The 16,651-nt window shown below is 48.4% G+C and overlaps 3 protein-coding genes; 1 reads left to right on the top strand and 2 right to left on the bottom strand.

The window, feature by feature from the left end:
* Positions 1-4,679: 4,679 nt before the first annotated feature.
* Positions 4,680-8,082, bottom strand: GSTUM_00010783001 (uncharacterized protein; the record flags this gene model as incomplete). XM_002841516.2 has 10 exons in its annotated part: positions 4,680-4,903; positions 4,973-5,088; positions 5,148-5,438; positions 5,492-6,260; positions 6,326-6,610; positions 6,673-6,777; positions 6,831-7,585; positions 7,641-7,773; positions 7,832-7,930; positions 8,056-8,082. 10 exons carry the CDS (start codon positions 8,080-8,082, stop codon positions 4,892-4,894), a joined length of 2,592 nt encoding a protein of 863 aa, XP_002841562.1. The 3' UTR covers positions 4,680-4,891.
* Positions 8,083-9,436: 1,354 nt separating this feature from the next.
* On the bottom strand, positions 9,437-11,770 carry GSTUM_00010782001 (uncharacterized protein). XM_002841515.2 has 7 exons: positions 11,135-11,770; positions 10,737-10,891; positions 10,486-10,671; positions 10,354-10,411; positions 10,222-10,296; positions 9,961-10,175; positions 9,437-9,891 (listed from the first exon to the last, which is right to left on the bottom strand). Exons 1-6 carry the CDS (start codon positions 11,180-11,182, stop codon positions 10,071-10,073), a joined length of 627 nt encoding a protein of 208 aa, XP_002841561.1. The 5' UTR covers positions 11,183-11,770; the 3' UTR covers positions 9,437-9,891; positions 9,961-10,070.
* Positions 11,771-13,988: 2,218 nt separating this feature from the next.
* On the top strand, positions 13,989-14,961 carry GSTUM_00010781001 (uncharacterized protein). XM_002841514.2 has 3 exons: positions 13,989-14,367; positions 14,450-14,747; positions 14,811-14,961. The coding sequence occupies exons 1-3, from the start codon at positions 14,027-14,029 to the stop codon at positions 14,898-14,900; spliced, it is 729 nt and encodes a 242-aa protein (XP_002841560.1). The 5' UTR covers positions 13,989-14,026; the 3' UTR covers positions 14,901-14,961.
* The last annotated feature ends 1,690 nt before the right edge of the window (positions 14,962-16,651 follow it).

Raw genomic sequence — 16,651 nt, 5'->3', positions numbered from 1 at the left:
CAGGCAACTCGGTCATCGTAACTCCGTCCTTGATTTTTCTTTCTTTCTTTCTTTTTTGTTTTTGACTCCGTCGTAGATCATTACTCGTTTATTTTTCGGTTTGGGGGGTAAGTCTGCGTGACGTACGATACAATATAATACGATACAGCACGATGACTCGCTGTAAACCGACTAGGCACCGTTGGTTGCGCCAGTATAAGAAAGCACTTTAGCCCTCAATGGGATGCGGGGGAAGGGGGGGGGCTTACTCACGGTGTCCAGGAGGGAAGGGAATCAAATTTTGGTCCTGGGTACCAGCGTGGCCGCCGCCGCTGTGGGCATCATAAGAGTATGGTATCATATATCCAATTTGGTTCCCCACCCGGCGGTGTGATCCTACACGTAGTCCTTCTCATACTCTTCAGTACCGAGGCCTTGTCTTTCAGTCCTTTGCCCAACTATCCTCTAATCCCCGGTAACCGGCCGCCTAAAGTCCACTCGCTATAAGGAAACTTGATCCATCAGCAGTTTCTGCAACACACCGTCATCCGGCGTCAGGTTTATATTTATAGTTTGGGGTACCGTTTTTACGGTGTTGTACCCCCAGCCACCAATTTACGGCACGGTATCAAATTTTTTTTTTTTACGATCTAGTAGCTTCTGGCATTCTCCGAATACTACTGTTACCTTCAGCATACAGACACGGCAAGTCACTTTCCATTCCAGTGGGGGAGGGGAGGCATAGTATCCAGCCAAACCGAATAATCCACTCGTCGGAAATATTATTGTATGCTAGCATACCTAGAATCGCCAAGACTCACCCATCCGCGTTTCCAAACGCTTCTTTATATTCCGGTATCGCACCAGTCAGGGCACCGAAGCTACTAGATTCATAGCATGTACTATATAGCACCGTAGGTTTCTAAGCAATAGTATGAATTTCATGAATCGCCACCTAAGAAGAAGATGGCCGAGAGCCACAGCGCGAGCCAAGCCACGACAAGCACAGCAGGCAGACACACAACTGACGGACCCATAAAACGTATAGTATGTATGATATGATGGTGAATAATAATACCAAGCAAGCCACAACTAAAATACCCCCGTCCTCACCCCCCCAAACGATCACGACAACTACCCCCACACAGGGAGTTACACTAACCACGATCACAAAAACTATAAACTTCTACCCGCGCACCTACGAGGTCTTCATGACCGACGGATCCTTCTCTGGCACGGAGCTTGAGAAGGGGCGGTATCTGGCAGAGTACTTCTCTCGCTGCGAGGGCCGGGAAACTCTGGAGATGGAGAGGAGGGAGTTCGAGAGGAGGGGTGGTCAGACGGCTGAGGTTTTGAGGGTTTGGGTGCGCGGGGGTTCACGTGGCGGCGGTGGTGGTGAGGCGGGAAATCGGGTCACGGAAGGTCACTCGGGAACAGAGAGTGGGAGGTTTTAGCTTTGGTGTTTGTTTTTGTGCTGGTTGGGATTGCTGTGGTGTTAAGCTTAGGGTAGGGGTTTGGAAATTGGATTATGGGGAATGTTTTTCGCACTTTTATTCACCTTCATTATAGCTTGAACTTTTTATTGTATGATACCGTATAGCGTAAATATATTCCTACGCATAAATGCTTCCCTGTCTGGCGTGCGGATTTGCAATCTCTGTTTGCCTCCTTAAATAGGTTATGGTCTCTTCTCTTTTCTTCGAGATCTTCGCTTTCTGCTTTCCTTCAAATCTATCAATGGATCATCTCCTTAACTTTCTCGCTCCCACAGCACGCCTCACAACGAAAGGGATTTCGCTGAGGGGTCAATAGTGAACGTTAAAGTGGTCCTGCCTACCATCTTAACGCCACATTCAAGGATGTTTTTTTATTTTATATATTTTTGTTTATTTCTAGTTTAGCCTATTACAAACTCGCAGGATCCAACACAACCCCAGTGCACCGGGACTGATAACCGTTCCCCCCCCCCCACTCACCGAATCCCCGTTATTTGGATCAAACCGCCTGACCGGACATGATACAACTTGTCGGCTAGCCAAACCGCCAGCGCGTGGCAAGGAATTAAGGAGCCCGGGGGTCATATCGATCTCCCAACAGGATAATAGATATTAGTATCGATTTCTGGATGACTGGTGGAGCATCCACTTGCGAAGCTAGTCCCACCAAGCGCGGCTGTGCGACGATGAGGCATAAAACTGAACAAGCACTGAGTGCAAAGTGATATGCTCAATGCTGAGCAAGCCCTCGCCTCACGCGACACCACCGGGGTAATTAAATGTGAAGGGGTCCTTGTTTTGTCCATTTTAGAGTCGACTTCTTTGCCTGCGGCCACAGTGTAGGTTTGTGTGCTCAATGGGCCACCTGCCACTTTTGTCGTAGTGGAGGTCGCTGGAGCCGAAGAAAACGGGGGTGTTGTGGCTACCATTCTGGTGGATGTATTGGCGTGCTTTTGTGGTCTGGCGGCCAGCTATTAGGCTCGAGAAGTGGTCTGATAGTATGAATTAGAATTGTCGAGTGATGACGGGTGATGTGAAGCAGACGTTGGGCGCGCACCGGCAGAGCCTAAATATATGATACTCGCTGCGAGAGCCAAGGAGGCGGAAGAGGACTTTTTCCTCTTTTCCGCTTTTGTGAATAGCTATGGAACCGGCAACTGTACAGAAGGGGGAGTTCAATAGAGGAGCCAATAAATGAAGTGATGAGAACAGGAACAAGAACCAAAAACGCAACATCAAAAAACTCCCAATCCGTACCTATCCCAAATCCTTCTCCTTTTGCCCAGGTTCTCACCCCGCACGCCAACGACATCACAGCGCTGTAATTCCCTCACATTGGTTAATATATCCAACCCAAGACCCAGGAAAGTCACACCCCATGCCTACCCTCCCAGCTATGCTTGGACTTTGAAGTCGGGGGTAAGTTGCGGACACTGCCCTTTGCAGGGTGCTTTGCCATCTTAGGGAAGGGTAGAGGTGCTCCGGGATGAATGGAGTCTGGGAATTAAATGTGGAGGAGATATAATGTTCCCGTAATATAATAAGGGACTCTGCCCAGCGTAAAGTTCCGAGTTGAGTTGATCGCCCGTATCTCTAATGCTAGTAGAGCGTATATTTAATTAAGAATATCCCGCCTCTGAGCCAATATGGTAATTCCCCGCTTAATTCTGTTGAAACAGACTATGGCTGGGCCTAGCGTTTCGACGGCTTCACCAGAAAGCATCGGTGTTTGGAAAAATCTTTTCACTTGCTAGTGCTGGAAACGAGGGCCAGTGGTGATAAAACATGTGGCGTTGGAACTGGAACAGTCCAGTGTTTAGATACTAGTTGTGATACGAGTTGTGATACTTGTCTTGTTTCCATCTTGTTAGAACAGGGAGGATCGTGGTGATTTTCATATCTTTCATTGTGTTATCGTCTTCTTTTCGTTCCCATTGTTTCCTTTCCAGCTCTCTATAAAAGACTCTGTACATTGATATTCTTTTCCTTAGTGCTCTCTATCAGATCAATTCGTTCTCGTCGTCGTTAAGCAATATCCCTCTCTCTCTCCCCATTCTTTTGTCACTCTCTTTGTTGCTCCTGAATAGAAGTGAATATACTGGCATTGACCTGCTTGCCCTATATACTTTACAAATTCCACTCCCACAGCGCACTACTTATTCGTACCGTAGGAGGATTTTTGGAGTGAAGGATGCAAGTAAAGTAACACATGTATCATATTCGGTGACCACCACCCTACACATCTTTAATCATCTTTCCCAAATCGGGGCAGACAGGGGCTAGAAGACCTCAGACAGCCCCACCCCGCCAACCCGTCAACATCTCGTAATAATGCCAACACACCCCTATCACCAGGGTATTCGCTCGGACATTCTAGGTAGACTATATATCATAACTGCGCAGTACAATACCTGAGAAAAACGGCCCCGGAACCACCGGCGCTGTCCCTCTTTGAAACCCTAGGGCGCCAAAGGGTTTTCGCCCTTGGGGCGGCACGGACGGGGGTTGTTTTTTCGCCGGGTTTGGGTTATCGTATTCCACGGGTGGGCGCCCTGGGTTTATTGTGGAGGGCCATAGATTAAGGTAGGGTTGGAACCTTAAGCACTTGGGCACGGTGTTGTGGGACGTTATTACTTGTAAGTGTGATATCACTGCACTTGTACCCGCACTGCGCTCCCCAAGATGCTGATTATTTATAGCACCAGTGGAACCAATCGAACAACAGAACAGACGGAGAATAGAGACTAGGGAACCTCACGTTTCTCCAGAGTAGAGTACCTTTCCGGGGAGGAGGATATTTTCCCTATTCCTTTCCTTCGCTGGGGGGATGACATATAGGTCTGGTGGACCACTTATAAACATGCCGGAGAAAATAAATGGGGGCTTCTGGGGGAGGGGGGGGGCGAGGAGGAGGTGGGGCTCTAACGGCTTGCGATGGGAGAGGGGATATGTAGGCGGTGGTGCTAGATGGGACATCCAGATCAGGTGAAGGGGTTCCGGTCCAATGGGGGAGAAGGCTCTAGAGGGGGCTGTATTCGTAGGTCCTGGGCTCTTCAAAGCTGTAATTCTGTGTACTGTATCTCTAAGAGTACGCTCTAATATAATAATACTTTCCAAGTTCAAAGATTTTGGGTGGAATAGGATGGAAATCGACGGTTAACCTATCACTCATGATCGGAAGCACATAATTACGACTACGCTGACCAGGTTTTATAACAGTTTTATTAAGAGATTCTACATACTTGATGGGAATGACGCTCAGCCCACAACCACCAGAGACGCTCCGGAGCACAGGCAAGATGAGAGACAAGTAGTAGGAAATTTAATTATGAAAAGAAAAAACGATGCAGGCAGCCCTTTGATCGAAGGTGAATTGAAGACTCAAACACCAGGGAAGGCGGGAAGGTATCCACCAATCATTGCCACCACTGTGCCACAAAACTATCAGTAACCCAGCCACACAACCATCGCAACGGGGAAAAGGGGGGAAGGGTTACCATAGAGTACTTGAGAAGGTCATGGACTTGCAAAAGCTCACTCTGTCCCTGGTTAGTATGCACGACATGCGAGCGAGCCCGGTCACATGCTAGGTTCGCATAGTAAACCGGCGGAGCTGTAAATCGTGATTTCGTTAGAACAATACTAATTCCAAAAAGGGAAAGGATAACCAACCAATGCTAACAGAAACAGTAGCACGTCCATATGCATAGCAGACGTTGTTACAAATGCGTTGAAAGTCCACAGCGGTGAGATTGTTCTCATCGTGCAACATCATGTAGTGGGTAGGGCGAACGGTTCCCTGAAGGCCAGCATGTGAAACCATGAAGATATCTTTGCCGTGTCCGTTTTCAACCACAGTACCAACGGCAATATTCCCGTTCTTATCACCCTTATCAAGCGGAAAGAAACGAGTATGATGGCGCTTCACACAGACAATTACCGAGATCTTGGCTTTAGTAACCTCTGCCAATCTATTAGCCATGAAGAGAAAAGTACAAGGACGGGAAACAACTTACTCTTAAGCTCCGCAAGCTCACTACGAACAACCTTATCAAGCTCACTCTCGGAAAGCCCATCGCGGAAGTAAATTATAGCAGAAGGGTCACGCTTAGCCTGTTCCTGGAAGCGTTTCAACAATTCTTGAGTCATGGCACCAAAGTCCTGAATCATCTCCTGCCCAGCGGGTTGACAACTCGTAACTGCTGAGTACTTTGCACAACGGCGGTCATAACTGGCGGAGATCGCAGTAAAAGTTGGTGGCGGGGGATCCATTCTGCGTTGCGCGGGATTCGGATGTGAGGCATCGCAACCCATAATCATCGTCGGCTGTTTCATGAGAAAGGGGTCGTCAATAACCATATTAGATCCACCAAGTTTAACATTGACCTTGAGGGCAATATTCGCCAAGTACTGAAGCTGGCCCTTTGGGTTGAAACATTTCTCCAAAACCATGCACTGCGAGGCAATTCCGAAGGTTGTGTCGCAAATTTTCTTGATAGTGCAGTATGGTTCAACTGCGACACTTGGAAGGATGAAAATTAGGAGATTCGGTCTGAGACCATTTCTGGTCTGAAGCTTGGATATTAGCTCATGGATTTGACGCTCAAAGTCCCCTTGTGGATTGGCCATGGCCCATTGGGGGGAGCATCTGGGGTTTGTCGAGACTCCGTAATGGGAAAATTGTTGGCCACATGTCTTAGTAAAGGTGTCAATGCCTCTCTCATCGACACGCATTCCATGTCCACCAGGAATGTATAGCAAACCATAACCATTGATCGTCCCAGGCTACAAAATTGATAAAGCCATTAGCGAAATGCTCTAGCTCGGGTAATAGGACTAGTCTGTCTCACTTTATAAAATCTCTTTCCCCTGAGATTCCAGCGGCCATTCCTCGGACCAGAGTTCTCAGTTCCTTGGCCAAAGACCACAACCGGGGAAGGTAGGATTTTGGCTTCCAATTCAATGAATTGTGGCTTAATAGAAACACCAAATTCCTCAAGTGGCTTCATGTTGTGCCAGCCTATCTTTTTCAAGCTCTCCTCGATCTGGCTCCGGCGGGCAAATGCCGGAGCCGCCGCAAACTTTATAAACTCCGCAGTCTCACCTCCCTGGAGGAGCTCTTTCCAGCGTTCCGCCTGTAATTCAATGTTAGAATGTGCCACAACAAAATATTAAAGGAAGGATTAAAAGATAATACATCGTCAACAAAGCACAACTCAAGGGGATACTTGTCTCCCTTTCTGGTTTCGACTGTGGGAAGTTTCGGATATCTCAATTTAATATTGTATTGGCGGGAATAGTACTGTGTGTGAATGTCAGCAAAATGATATTTGGTATAGAAGGGATTCGAGGCACCTCAGCGATACTGATTTCCTCAAGGGTGAAAGTCTTATTCCCCTCGTCATCTGTGTTCCAGTTTCTAATCTGGAATGTATCTTCTTCAGCACTCAAACGCGTAAGTCTGAACCCACGCCTAGAAATCTCGCCCTTTGGACCCTTGATATGTTTGACCTTGAATCCGACGCCGCTAAACTTCTTCGCAGCCTCCATGATTCTTTCGCGATTACCGTCAAATCCGCGCTCGAGGTCCTCCGGTTGAACTCCGGAAAACCTAGAGATTGCATCAATAAAATTTATCCCAGGCTTGATGAAAGTGGCAGTAGCAGTGTCGACGTTCACTGTAATCTGCCCGAAGCGGGCAGAGGCGGTTTGGTAAAATCCACGCCAGGCCTCGATCACACCTTGAGTGGAGCTGAGGGTCAAGGATGTATTGCCATCACGGGATTTATCGAAGAATGTAGTCGACTTATTGCCTTGGCCGCTGACGAACCTCTCGGTACAGTCTTTACGCAAAAGCGAGTTGATAAACTTAAGACAGAGAAGTACTTCCTGGTCCTGCTCATAGTTTGCGAGGGCTTCGATAGTAATTCCCTTCTGTTGCTCCCTTAAAACCCAGTTGGTCAAGGCGTCGCAAGTGAATGGGCCATCATACTGAACTCCAATGGTGCACCCAAAGGCCCTTCCGGGACGAGCACCTGGAATCTCCAAGCCAAACGTAGCAGTATCACCCTCGATCGGGAGTTTTTTAGTAGCCCATCCAATAGAAACGCCTAGATTAAGATATGTTAGCCAGCCATTCAGCAACAAAGGGATCGATATAATAACCATCAAATACAAAACCATCACCGAGGATTTCTTTGGCCTGTGGAGTCTGCAAAATACGACCGATCATGGCCGGAGGACACTGCTTGACCTCTTCACTGGAACCTTCTTTCTTTCCCGCAGCAGTCACGCGAATCTGGGAGTCATGAAATTAGTTGCGTAGGTCCCGCAGAAAGACAAGGCAGAGAACGTACATCATACATATAAAGTTGCAACCTTGGCAAGGACTGGATCACGAAGTGGTTTGCCCAAACCTTGTATGGTTCCCCGTCGCCGTGGACTTTACGGGCAGGCTATTGGAAACATAGTTAGACATTAAGAATATACGATCGCGCAGCCGAGAACCAAGAGCTACAACTTACAAGGAGGATTTCTTCTCCATTAACAGGGATCGGAATGTCGGTTGGAAGAGGGGGACCGGACGGAGCCGTGTATCCGCTTCCATAGCCACCGCGGCCACCGCCGCCACGATCTGTGTAACCATAGTAAGCAGATGATTGAAGGACAGAATTAAAAGAGGGGCACTCACCACCCCCGTAGCCCCCACGGCCGCCACGGCCGCCACGGCCTCCATAATCCCCGCGCCCGCCGCCGTAATCGCGACCACCGCTGTGGCCACCGCCGCCATAGCCTCCTCCTCCACCACCACCATAGTTGTCACGACCACGGCCTCCGCCACGATCTCCATAGTCGCTCTGACCGCGACCATAGTCACTACCTATAAGTACACAATTAATATTTACACCTCAGAAAGTGATAGAACATCATAACACGGGATGGGAAGGCTAAAAATACCACTGCGGCCTTGATCGGAACCTTGGTCTCGACCACCATAGCCCCCTCCGCCGCCTCCTCCAGATCTACCATAGCCAGATTGACCACCATAGGAAGACTCACGGCCGGAATCACGAGGAGGCGAGCGGCCATCACGGGTGCCGATAGGGACATCGTTAGTTCCGGTAATACGGCCAGAGTAGCCTCTGCGGTCATCGGTATAACTGGAGAAGCGATCATTGTATCTGTCCAAAAATTAACGAAGTGAGCGGAAAAAAAAAGGTATTCCCACGGCGCTGTAAGTGAGGGGGCCTCATCAACTTACTGAGGACGGTCATCACCACGATTAGAACGACGATCATCTCCATAAGAGGTACCTGAATCTCTGTGGCGGCGACGGTCGTCACTATAAGCGGACGGGATATCTTGCCCACCGCTAAAAAATGAAAAATGTTAGTTAATTGCCAAAGCTTGCTGCGCACCGCAAAGTACTAAAGCAAGGGCCATTTGAGACGGTTAACAGTAAATGGATCAAACGGGGGGGGCTAATAGCATACCGATTATCTCGACCAGAGCCAGAATAGCGATTACGATCATCACGAGAACCACCGCCATTGTCGCGTTGGTCTCTAGAAGGACCATAGTCTCTCTGACGGGACCTTCTGTAGCCATCGTCTCCCTCTGGGGAACGAGAGCGGCGCTTAGACATTGCTAAACTTTGCTATCTTTGGCGGAGTTTATGACTGATCGGCAACTGTGAAGAAGCTGCCCGGTGATTTTGTTGGAGAGTATGACGAAGTAGAGATGTTAAGCAGGGAAAGGCTGCCGGTGAGAGAGGGAAGGTGGGGGAGAGAGGAGGGAAGGTGGGAGTGAGGGAAGAAAAGAAGGAGAGTGAGTGAGTGAGGGAAGGAAGGAATAAGGGAGCGAGGGAAGGAAGAAGGGAGCGAGGGAAGGAAGGGAGGGAGGCAGGGAGGGGAGAATAAATGGGAGAGGAAACGGGAGAGCAAACAAGAGGAAACAAGAGAGGGCAAACAAACGAAAGGGGTCGCGGCTCACGAGAGGGCGAAGAGCGTGCGTTGCGTGCGTAATCCCAGAACTGCGAGTACACGTACGTCAGCCAGCAGGGTACAGTTCAGAATCTTAGTGAACAGCAGCGCTGTGAGAGATAGCGAATTGGAGAAGTGGTCTCTCTAGGGAATAATTGTTATTATCGTAGGTACCTATCTTGAGAAAGCCGTGAACCCTTAAGGCTATATACTCATCGACACAAAGAACATTGGCACTCAGGAGCGGAACATCCCCGAAGCCCTGAGAGGGAAATCTAGCCCCAGGGGAAGGAACTCAAGGTACGCGCCAGAGAGGCCGCGTACGACGACGCCAGATGGGGTACGTGCCCCCCAACCATGGTGGCATACGGGTATTCGTGCTAAGACTGCTCGGTCCTCACGATATTCACAAGTAATCACTCGACAGGCTTGGTCTTTTATCTAGGGATAGTAAGCGAGGAAACTACGGGACACCATATCTTTCTGGAACTTTTGAAACGAACATTATAATTGCCGTATTGTCCCTACTACACCTTAAGCCATAATTGAGGGTGCCCTATTGAAAAGTGCGAGATAAAAATTTCCACAGTCCTCAAGAAAAATATGCTATCGCCTACAATTCCAATGTTCCGCTTCGGCCCAAGAATCTCCCTTCGGCGGTTTCCCAATTAATGATATTCCAGATTCCATTGACATAAGAAGCTTTGTCATTGAAGTACTGCTTTCGTTAGTCTTAGACACCCAATGGCGGAGGAGATAGCTACCTGGAGATAGTACGCATGCTCCCACATATCAATACCCAAGATGGGTGCGAGATCGCCAACAACAGGATCTTGGTCCTATGCCCAAAATCCATTAGTGGCCGTCAGGGAGATCCGAATCCATGGGGGTTTAACCTTAGTGGTGACTATGTCAAGCTGCTCGGTCTTCTTGTCTTTCACGAGCCAACCCCATCTATCTCATTACAAGATCAGAGATCCGATCCAACAGCCGTTTTCAGTACTAAATGTGAGTTTTTGCGTACGAACCCGCTACCTTGCAGCCCTAGTAGCACACCCATGAACTCATCTTTAAACCCATCATAGCTTCCATACTTGGCCGAAATCGCTTCTGTAAGCTTTTCTGCCGACTCTGGTTTGGCCTGAGAGGTATTTGCCGGTGCGAGATTGGCCCAGAATAGAGAATGGTTGATATGTCCGCCTCCATTAAACTTACTATTGCAGAGAGTTAGTGTAAAATCTCGCACGAACGAATAAACGACGCAGGGGGGAGAAAGTACATAGCCTGCTGGAGATTAATTTGGGCACGAACGTCATTTCCCTGGAGCGCCTTGACGTGGTTTGCAGTGGCAGCGTTGAGGTTGTTGACATAGGTTTGGTGATGCTTGGAATGATGGATTTGCATAATTTGGCCGGAGATGTAAGGTTCCAACGCCTGCAGAGCGTTGTAAGTCCAAGGGTTAATTGAGTCCCGCTTTCAAAATCCCAAAAACATTGATAAAAAACTATTCAAGTTGCGGAAGCTCATATCTGTTAAGTGTATAATAAACTATGATCGCTCAAACCAGCTCCCGCAAGTTCTCGAAAACAAACCCAGGCCACCCAAAACCTTCCGAGGGCCCCCCTCCCATCCCCCCGAAGGACCCCACATTAAAATCAAATGAGGGATCAAGCTCACATCATAAGCATACGGCAACGCCGGAAGAGTAAAATTTGCCACGGCCATATCCTCAGGTAAAACCAACGACCTCGAATTGGTGACAGCAGCAGAGAGGGGAGTAGCAGGGGGATTGGTGAGGTTGAGTAAGTATTGGGGGAGTTGAGTGAATAAGAGTGCTGAGAGCTGCATGACGTATAAAAGCACTCCCTCGAGTGTTTTGTGAGGACCTTTGCGTGTGCGAGATAGTCCAGTGCTGCTTAGCTCCTTCAGGAGGGGGACACTGTCTACGGTACTCGAGTACTAAAAAACGAAAAGGACCAGTTAAGCAGTAGGTTATAGCGATGAACTTCTTGGAGAATATTTTATGCACGCCTTGACAGCGGGGCCTTGGGGGGTTGGTGCTTGGCACCTTGGGGGATGAGGCGTGAGGTGTTCCGCGTTCTGAAAGCAACCGCGGGTGATTGCGGTAGTTGTGGTTACCGGTACAGTCTGTCCCGGCGTCGCAAGGTTCTCGAGTCGCAAGATCTGGCAAGTCTCCGCAGTCTGATTGGTCGAGCTCCGTCTGTGGTGTCTATCCTCCGTGCGGGTTTACGGTACCGGTATTACAGTACTCACTGCGCAAGAATCTCGCGACCCTGGAACAGACTGCATGCTCCGACTAAGATTGTTTCGGACAGCCATGGTTGGGTTATCACACCAGTAGAGTAGTTGTGTCGTTTCAATCCAGGCTCAGAGCTACCCCAGTGTTGGGTATATATTAGCACTGGCTAAAAGTCCACAAGGATAAATAAATTATATTGAACACCAGTATGTATTCACGCCAGTAGGGTATTCAGCTGAGATGCATTCTTCTTGGCAAAAGCGCAAAGTACTTGAATGAGCAAAGACAGCACAGCGAGCACAACATTAATTTACTAGCACTTGAATACTGTTCGTACTTGAGTAAATCTACAGTACAGACAGTGAGCCAAGGCATGCGGGAGCAAATGCCCCTCGAGATCTCGAGTGGGGCCTTTCTAGTCTTGTATATGTACATGTACAGCACCGATACTCTAGACTACTAGTACTATGCCGCACTATAACTGTGCCGAGGTTCCCGTCACTTCGTGGGAGTGTCGTCAGACCCCGAAGGCAGTCTTTCGAGGTGACGAGAACCTTGGCACGGTTTCTATCCCGTATGAGACCGGCGACAAAAATGTTGAGTAGAATAGCATGTAGCACGCTGCTCCACGCTCCTAGTGCAATACATTCTAAAGCTGCAAAAAAATTTGAAAAATAAATAGTGTGGGTCAAACATCTCTCCAAGTGCCCATAGATTATTAAAGAATTGTTAGCTACTCTGGCATACAATGTTGTAAAGTCAAAGTTGAAAAAAGCGCCGAGTCTTCAATTTCCCATGCAATACCGTCAGAAATTTCGCCATGATCAATATATCATGCTAACCATAGTTCCCTTGATAATTCCTCTGCAAGTTTAGATACAGTGTTCTAAATGGCTGGAAAGGAACCCCTAAGGAATTGTTTTCACATATAGATAAATATTTTTGTTTGGATTGCTTCACTGGATCAGTGGTTGGGGGGTTGTGAATACGGCTGTTTTCAGAGGAAAACCCTTACAGTACAGTACACTACTGCTCGCCACTTGTCACCAGCCTCGTACAGTGACATTTTGAGCAAAGGACTTGGAATCGCATTTCCGGGTCTAGGGTTTGTTGGATATGGGGGAACGTCAGATACGCCCGGGACCAGAAAATACGCAGGAAAAAAAAAGTGGTGTTGGTAGCTTCACTTAGTTCGACTCTGTTGAAAACCTCCCAGGAATAGGCTGCGTATTTCTGAGCTAGCGTGAACTGGAACCTCCCTCGGAGGAGATATTGTGCTGCGAGAGAGACCGCGGGTATGGTGCCGGGAGGGGCATTGTTCCCCATAATAACTATCAGTACGGTAGAATAGCACACCCTGAACACCTATCAATTACAGCACCGGTACGGGTACGTTACTCTGATACTCGGAATGCTCAACAATCAATGCTCTACACAAACATAGAGGTGCTGGAAACACCAGCACACCTAGACCCATAATCTAGATAAATTACTATGGGGAGAAATTATATGTTATCGAGATATCGGGAAGTGGGAAAGGTTAACAAAGGGGGGGGATCTAGTTCTTACTCCTTCGGCAATGGACTTTTCGCTACTTGAGTACTCGAGCACCACTGATGTCCTACTCAAGGTCCCTCAGGATGTGCTCCAGTCAAGTAATACTCGCCGTTTCCCGAGGACCATTTATCATTGTAGGCCCGGGCTGTTTAGTAATTACAATCGATAAGAAATCCGGCAACCCATCGGTACTATACGGTACGGTACAGTACGGGTACAAGACACATGTTTGAATAATACTAGTAACTGCATTGCAGCACCATAACCAAGACGTCCAGAATTCCCCTGTTCGGATAAAGGAGCGGAATCGCCCCCGAAAGAAAACTGGCGTTCACCTATCCGCTGAGACAAAAAAAAAAAAAAAAAAATACAATAGACCTTACCAGAAGGGGCAACTCCGACGTCCAAGTGTGAGGCTCAATCACTCTACATGGAAAAAGGAATTCGAGCCAATTGATAATCTACTCGAGTACTCTACGAGTACCGCACTGTACGAGTACTGTACTAAGGAGCAACTGCTGCGGCCGAGGAGGCAGGATCATCGATGGGCGGAATAGTTTGTAATCAGCTAGTCGTCCACCATGCTTATTGCGTCATGCATTGCTGTTTCTAAGCACTTAGTGTAACTTTAATCTAGCCGAACTCCAGAATTTTAAGCGGGGTATCAAAAGCTTTCTCAACTCTTACATCTAGTCTACCTATCATACATCCTCCCAATCCCAATCTCAATATCAATCCCGATTCTAACTCCAATGTCCACCAAACCCCTCGCGATCATAGCCGGTGCCGGTACCGGAACTGGCTTGTCCATTGCCCGCCGCTTCGCCCGAGCCTACAACGTCATAATCCTCTCCAGATCACCCGCTTCGATTGATCCGGTAGTCTCAGCTGTAGAAGCTAGCGGTGGGACAGCATTCGGTATCCCAACGGACGTATCTTCAGAGGCAAGCATAACAACAGCATTCAACGCTATCAGGGTGCTCTACCCAGGATCTCCAACGGCCGCCGCGGTGTTTAACGTAGGGTCTTGGAACCGAGCACCGTTCCTCGAGACAGCACTGGAAGATTGGGAGAGGGTCTTGGGAATTCAAGGGTGCGTTGAGTTATGATGTAGCTGCACGTTCGTTTTCGTCCCCATCAGGATGCTAATATCAGGGCCCTGTAACGTATGGTAGTCGAGGAGCATTCTTGTTTTCAAAGCTCACCATCCCACTTCTTCTCGCTTCAAAGCATCTGGAGTATCCACCTACGCTCATATTCACCGGAGCTACGGCTTCGGTGAAGGCTTCGGCTAATTTCTCCGCTTTTGCTGCGGGGAAGTGGGCCACCAGAGCACTTAGTCAGGGTCTTGCAAAGGAGTTCGGCGCTCAAGGCGTGCATGTTTCTCATGCTGTCATTGACGGAATTATTGATGTTCCGGGGACGAAGGAGTGGAATCTTGATGCAGAGGATGCGAAGATTAGTCCTGATGCTGTGAGCCTGGCCCTGTCAGAGAAATGGGATAGAATAGGAGAGCTAACGATCGGCCATGGCAAGATTGCGGATACGTACTGGCATCTCCACACACAACCCAGGACGGCGTTCACCTGGGAGTTGGATATCAGGCCTTATGTCGAGAAGTGGTAATAGGCAATAGCTATCTATTTTCCATAGGAAGGAGGCTATAAATATATGCAGGACTCGCTCGGACTTGCTTGGTGACAGAATAAGGTTACTTGTTGATCGGCTGTGGTGTCGGTTTGGGACACAAATCGGGTGACCAAGCGTGCCAGGAAATGGTGCCAATCATCCAAGCGCAAATGCGTAAACTTCCGTACAAGGATCACCAGCGAACCAACACTAACCCGTCCCGCAGCGGGTCAGAGAGAAAAATCCAAGTGAACACTCGACTTTGCTACTGGTGTAGTGCAATAAGCCCTCCATAATAGCCTTCTCAACCGGCCTTTCATCTCATAAACCACTGTGCGTGGTACTTGTAGCTAGTGTTGAAAAGCAGCGGCTTCCTCAATGCATAAGGCTTGGTCACAGAGACCACGTGACTGGGCCCGATACGAATGATTTTCTAAGGTGTGTTTCCAAAATTAGAGTTTGCTGTTGGAAGCGTGCATGGAAGCTCCGCCCCCTCGAGTAAATTTGAGGTGCATTATCGTGCCCTCGTGGGTGGAAGCGAAGGCAGTGCCGACCGGCCCATACCAGCCCATACCTCACGGTACTTACTCGAAATACTTCCACTTAGCGTGCGTTGGGGATTTCTTTACTTCCTTTATCGATCGCAGGCCTGGTATCATATGTATCCTACAGTTCCGGCATCTGATGCAGCACTGGTGGTGAAATACTGGGGGGGTAATTTGGCTCTGCTCATACCTACCGGTATTGTAGCCTTAGACACACCGCACAATAGCCAACTTAAGTTGCGTTGAGCATCCAAACAACAAGACCTTCCCCGTTTTTCGTCCCGTTGATTTTTTAGATTCGGTGAACTTGGGACAGATCACTTAATCCTGATCCTGCGGATAGGACACCAGCACGTAAACACTTTTCAGCGGTACAAGTACTCGTAGACAGGGGTTCCACAACCCCTCCGATGGCAGGACAGTGGCAGGTGTGAATGTGAAACATTACCGATTGTGGGCCCCTTGTGTCCCGTTATCGTTGGGGTTTCTGGATTCGTCGAAGATTCCTTTGCCCAGAGGTCTGGTACAGTACTCTAAGTTAAAGATGGGAGAGTTTAAAAAGGCTTTGTCTTGATTATGAGAGTCCCAATTATTTGAAGGGATGGTCTGTTGGTACTGTGCTCGAGTAAGTCAATTTGCTTGAGTACCTGTACTAGTACACTGCTGCTACTCTGGAACCGAAACGCCGACCGGGGGAGCTGTAAGACGGGCAAACCCCAGGCATACAAACGTTAATTAGCGGTATCATACCGAGGGTAAATGAGGGAATAGGCCAGCTCTACGTTTCCTGGGGAATTATCAAACTTGTATTGAGCATTGCCATATTGTGTGATAGCTCTCCTAAAAGGTTGCGAAAGAACTTGCTGGGCAAAAAGTTGCGAATCCTTTGTTTTTTCTGTCGAAGATACCATACTGGTACTTGTACTTGTACCGGCGGCACTCGAGTGCCGTGATCGTCTGGCAAGCGACCGAATCGAGGATTCACAGTATATCTGATACTTCAGAGCGTAACCCTCAGTACGACCTCCAACGAAAGCTCCCTGCTGCAAGGTTCTCACAAGCACTAATACTATTTCCGTACCTTTTCCTCCCGATTTGGAATGGTCCTCAGCCGCATGGATTTCGCTGATTTCCTGTCCTCTGCCCATATCAACAACCGCCATCAGTTGTTCCTTTCGTCTAATTTGGGTTCTTGAAAATGGG

Source organism: Tuber melanosporum (genome assembly GCF_000151645.1).
Source record: "Tuber melanosporum whole genome shotgun sequence assembly, scaffold_75, strain Mel28".
Taxonomy (NCBI): Eukaryota; Fungi; Ascomycota; class Pezizomycetes; order Pezizales; family Tuberaceae; genus Tuber; species Tuber melanosporum.
Note: the sequence above shows the minus strand (reverse complement) of the source record. Positions and strands in the feature narration are given on the sequence as shown.

Coding starts and splice junctions, on each gene's coding strand:
- GSTUM_00010782001 (XM_002841515.2), bottom strand. CDS start 11,182: ATGGCCGTGGCAAATTTTACTCTTCCGGCGTTGCCGTATGCTTATGAT. Junction 10,892..11,134: donor CGTTGCCGTATGCTTATGAT/GTGAGCTTGATC, acceptor AACGCTCTGCAG/GCGTTGGAACCTTACATCTC. Junction 10,176..10,221: donor AGCATGCGTACTATCTCCAG/GTAGCTATCTCC, acceptor TAACGAAAGCAG/TACTTCAATGACAAAGCTTC.
- GSTUM_00010781001 (XM_002841514.2), top strand. CDS start 14,027: ATGTCCACCAAACCCCTCGCGATCATAGCCGGTGCCGGTACCGGAACT. Junction 14,368..14,449: donor AGGGTCTTGGGAATTCAAGG/GTGCGTTGAGTT, acceptor AACGTATGGTAG/TCGAGGAGCATTCTTGTTTT. Junction 14,748..14,810: donor CGAAGATTAGTCCTGATGCT/GTGAGCCTGGCC, acceptor GGCCATGGCAAG/ATTGCGGATACGTACTGGCA.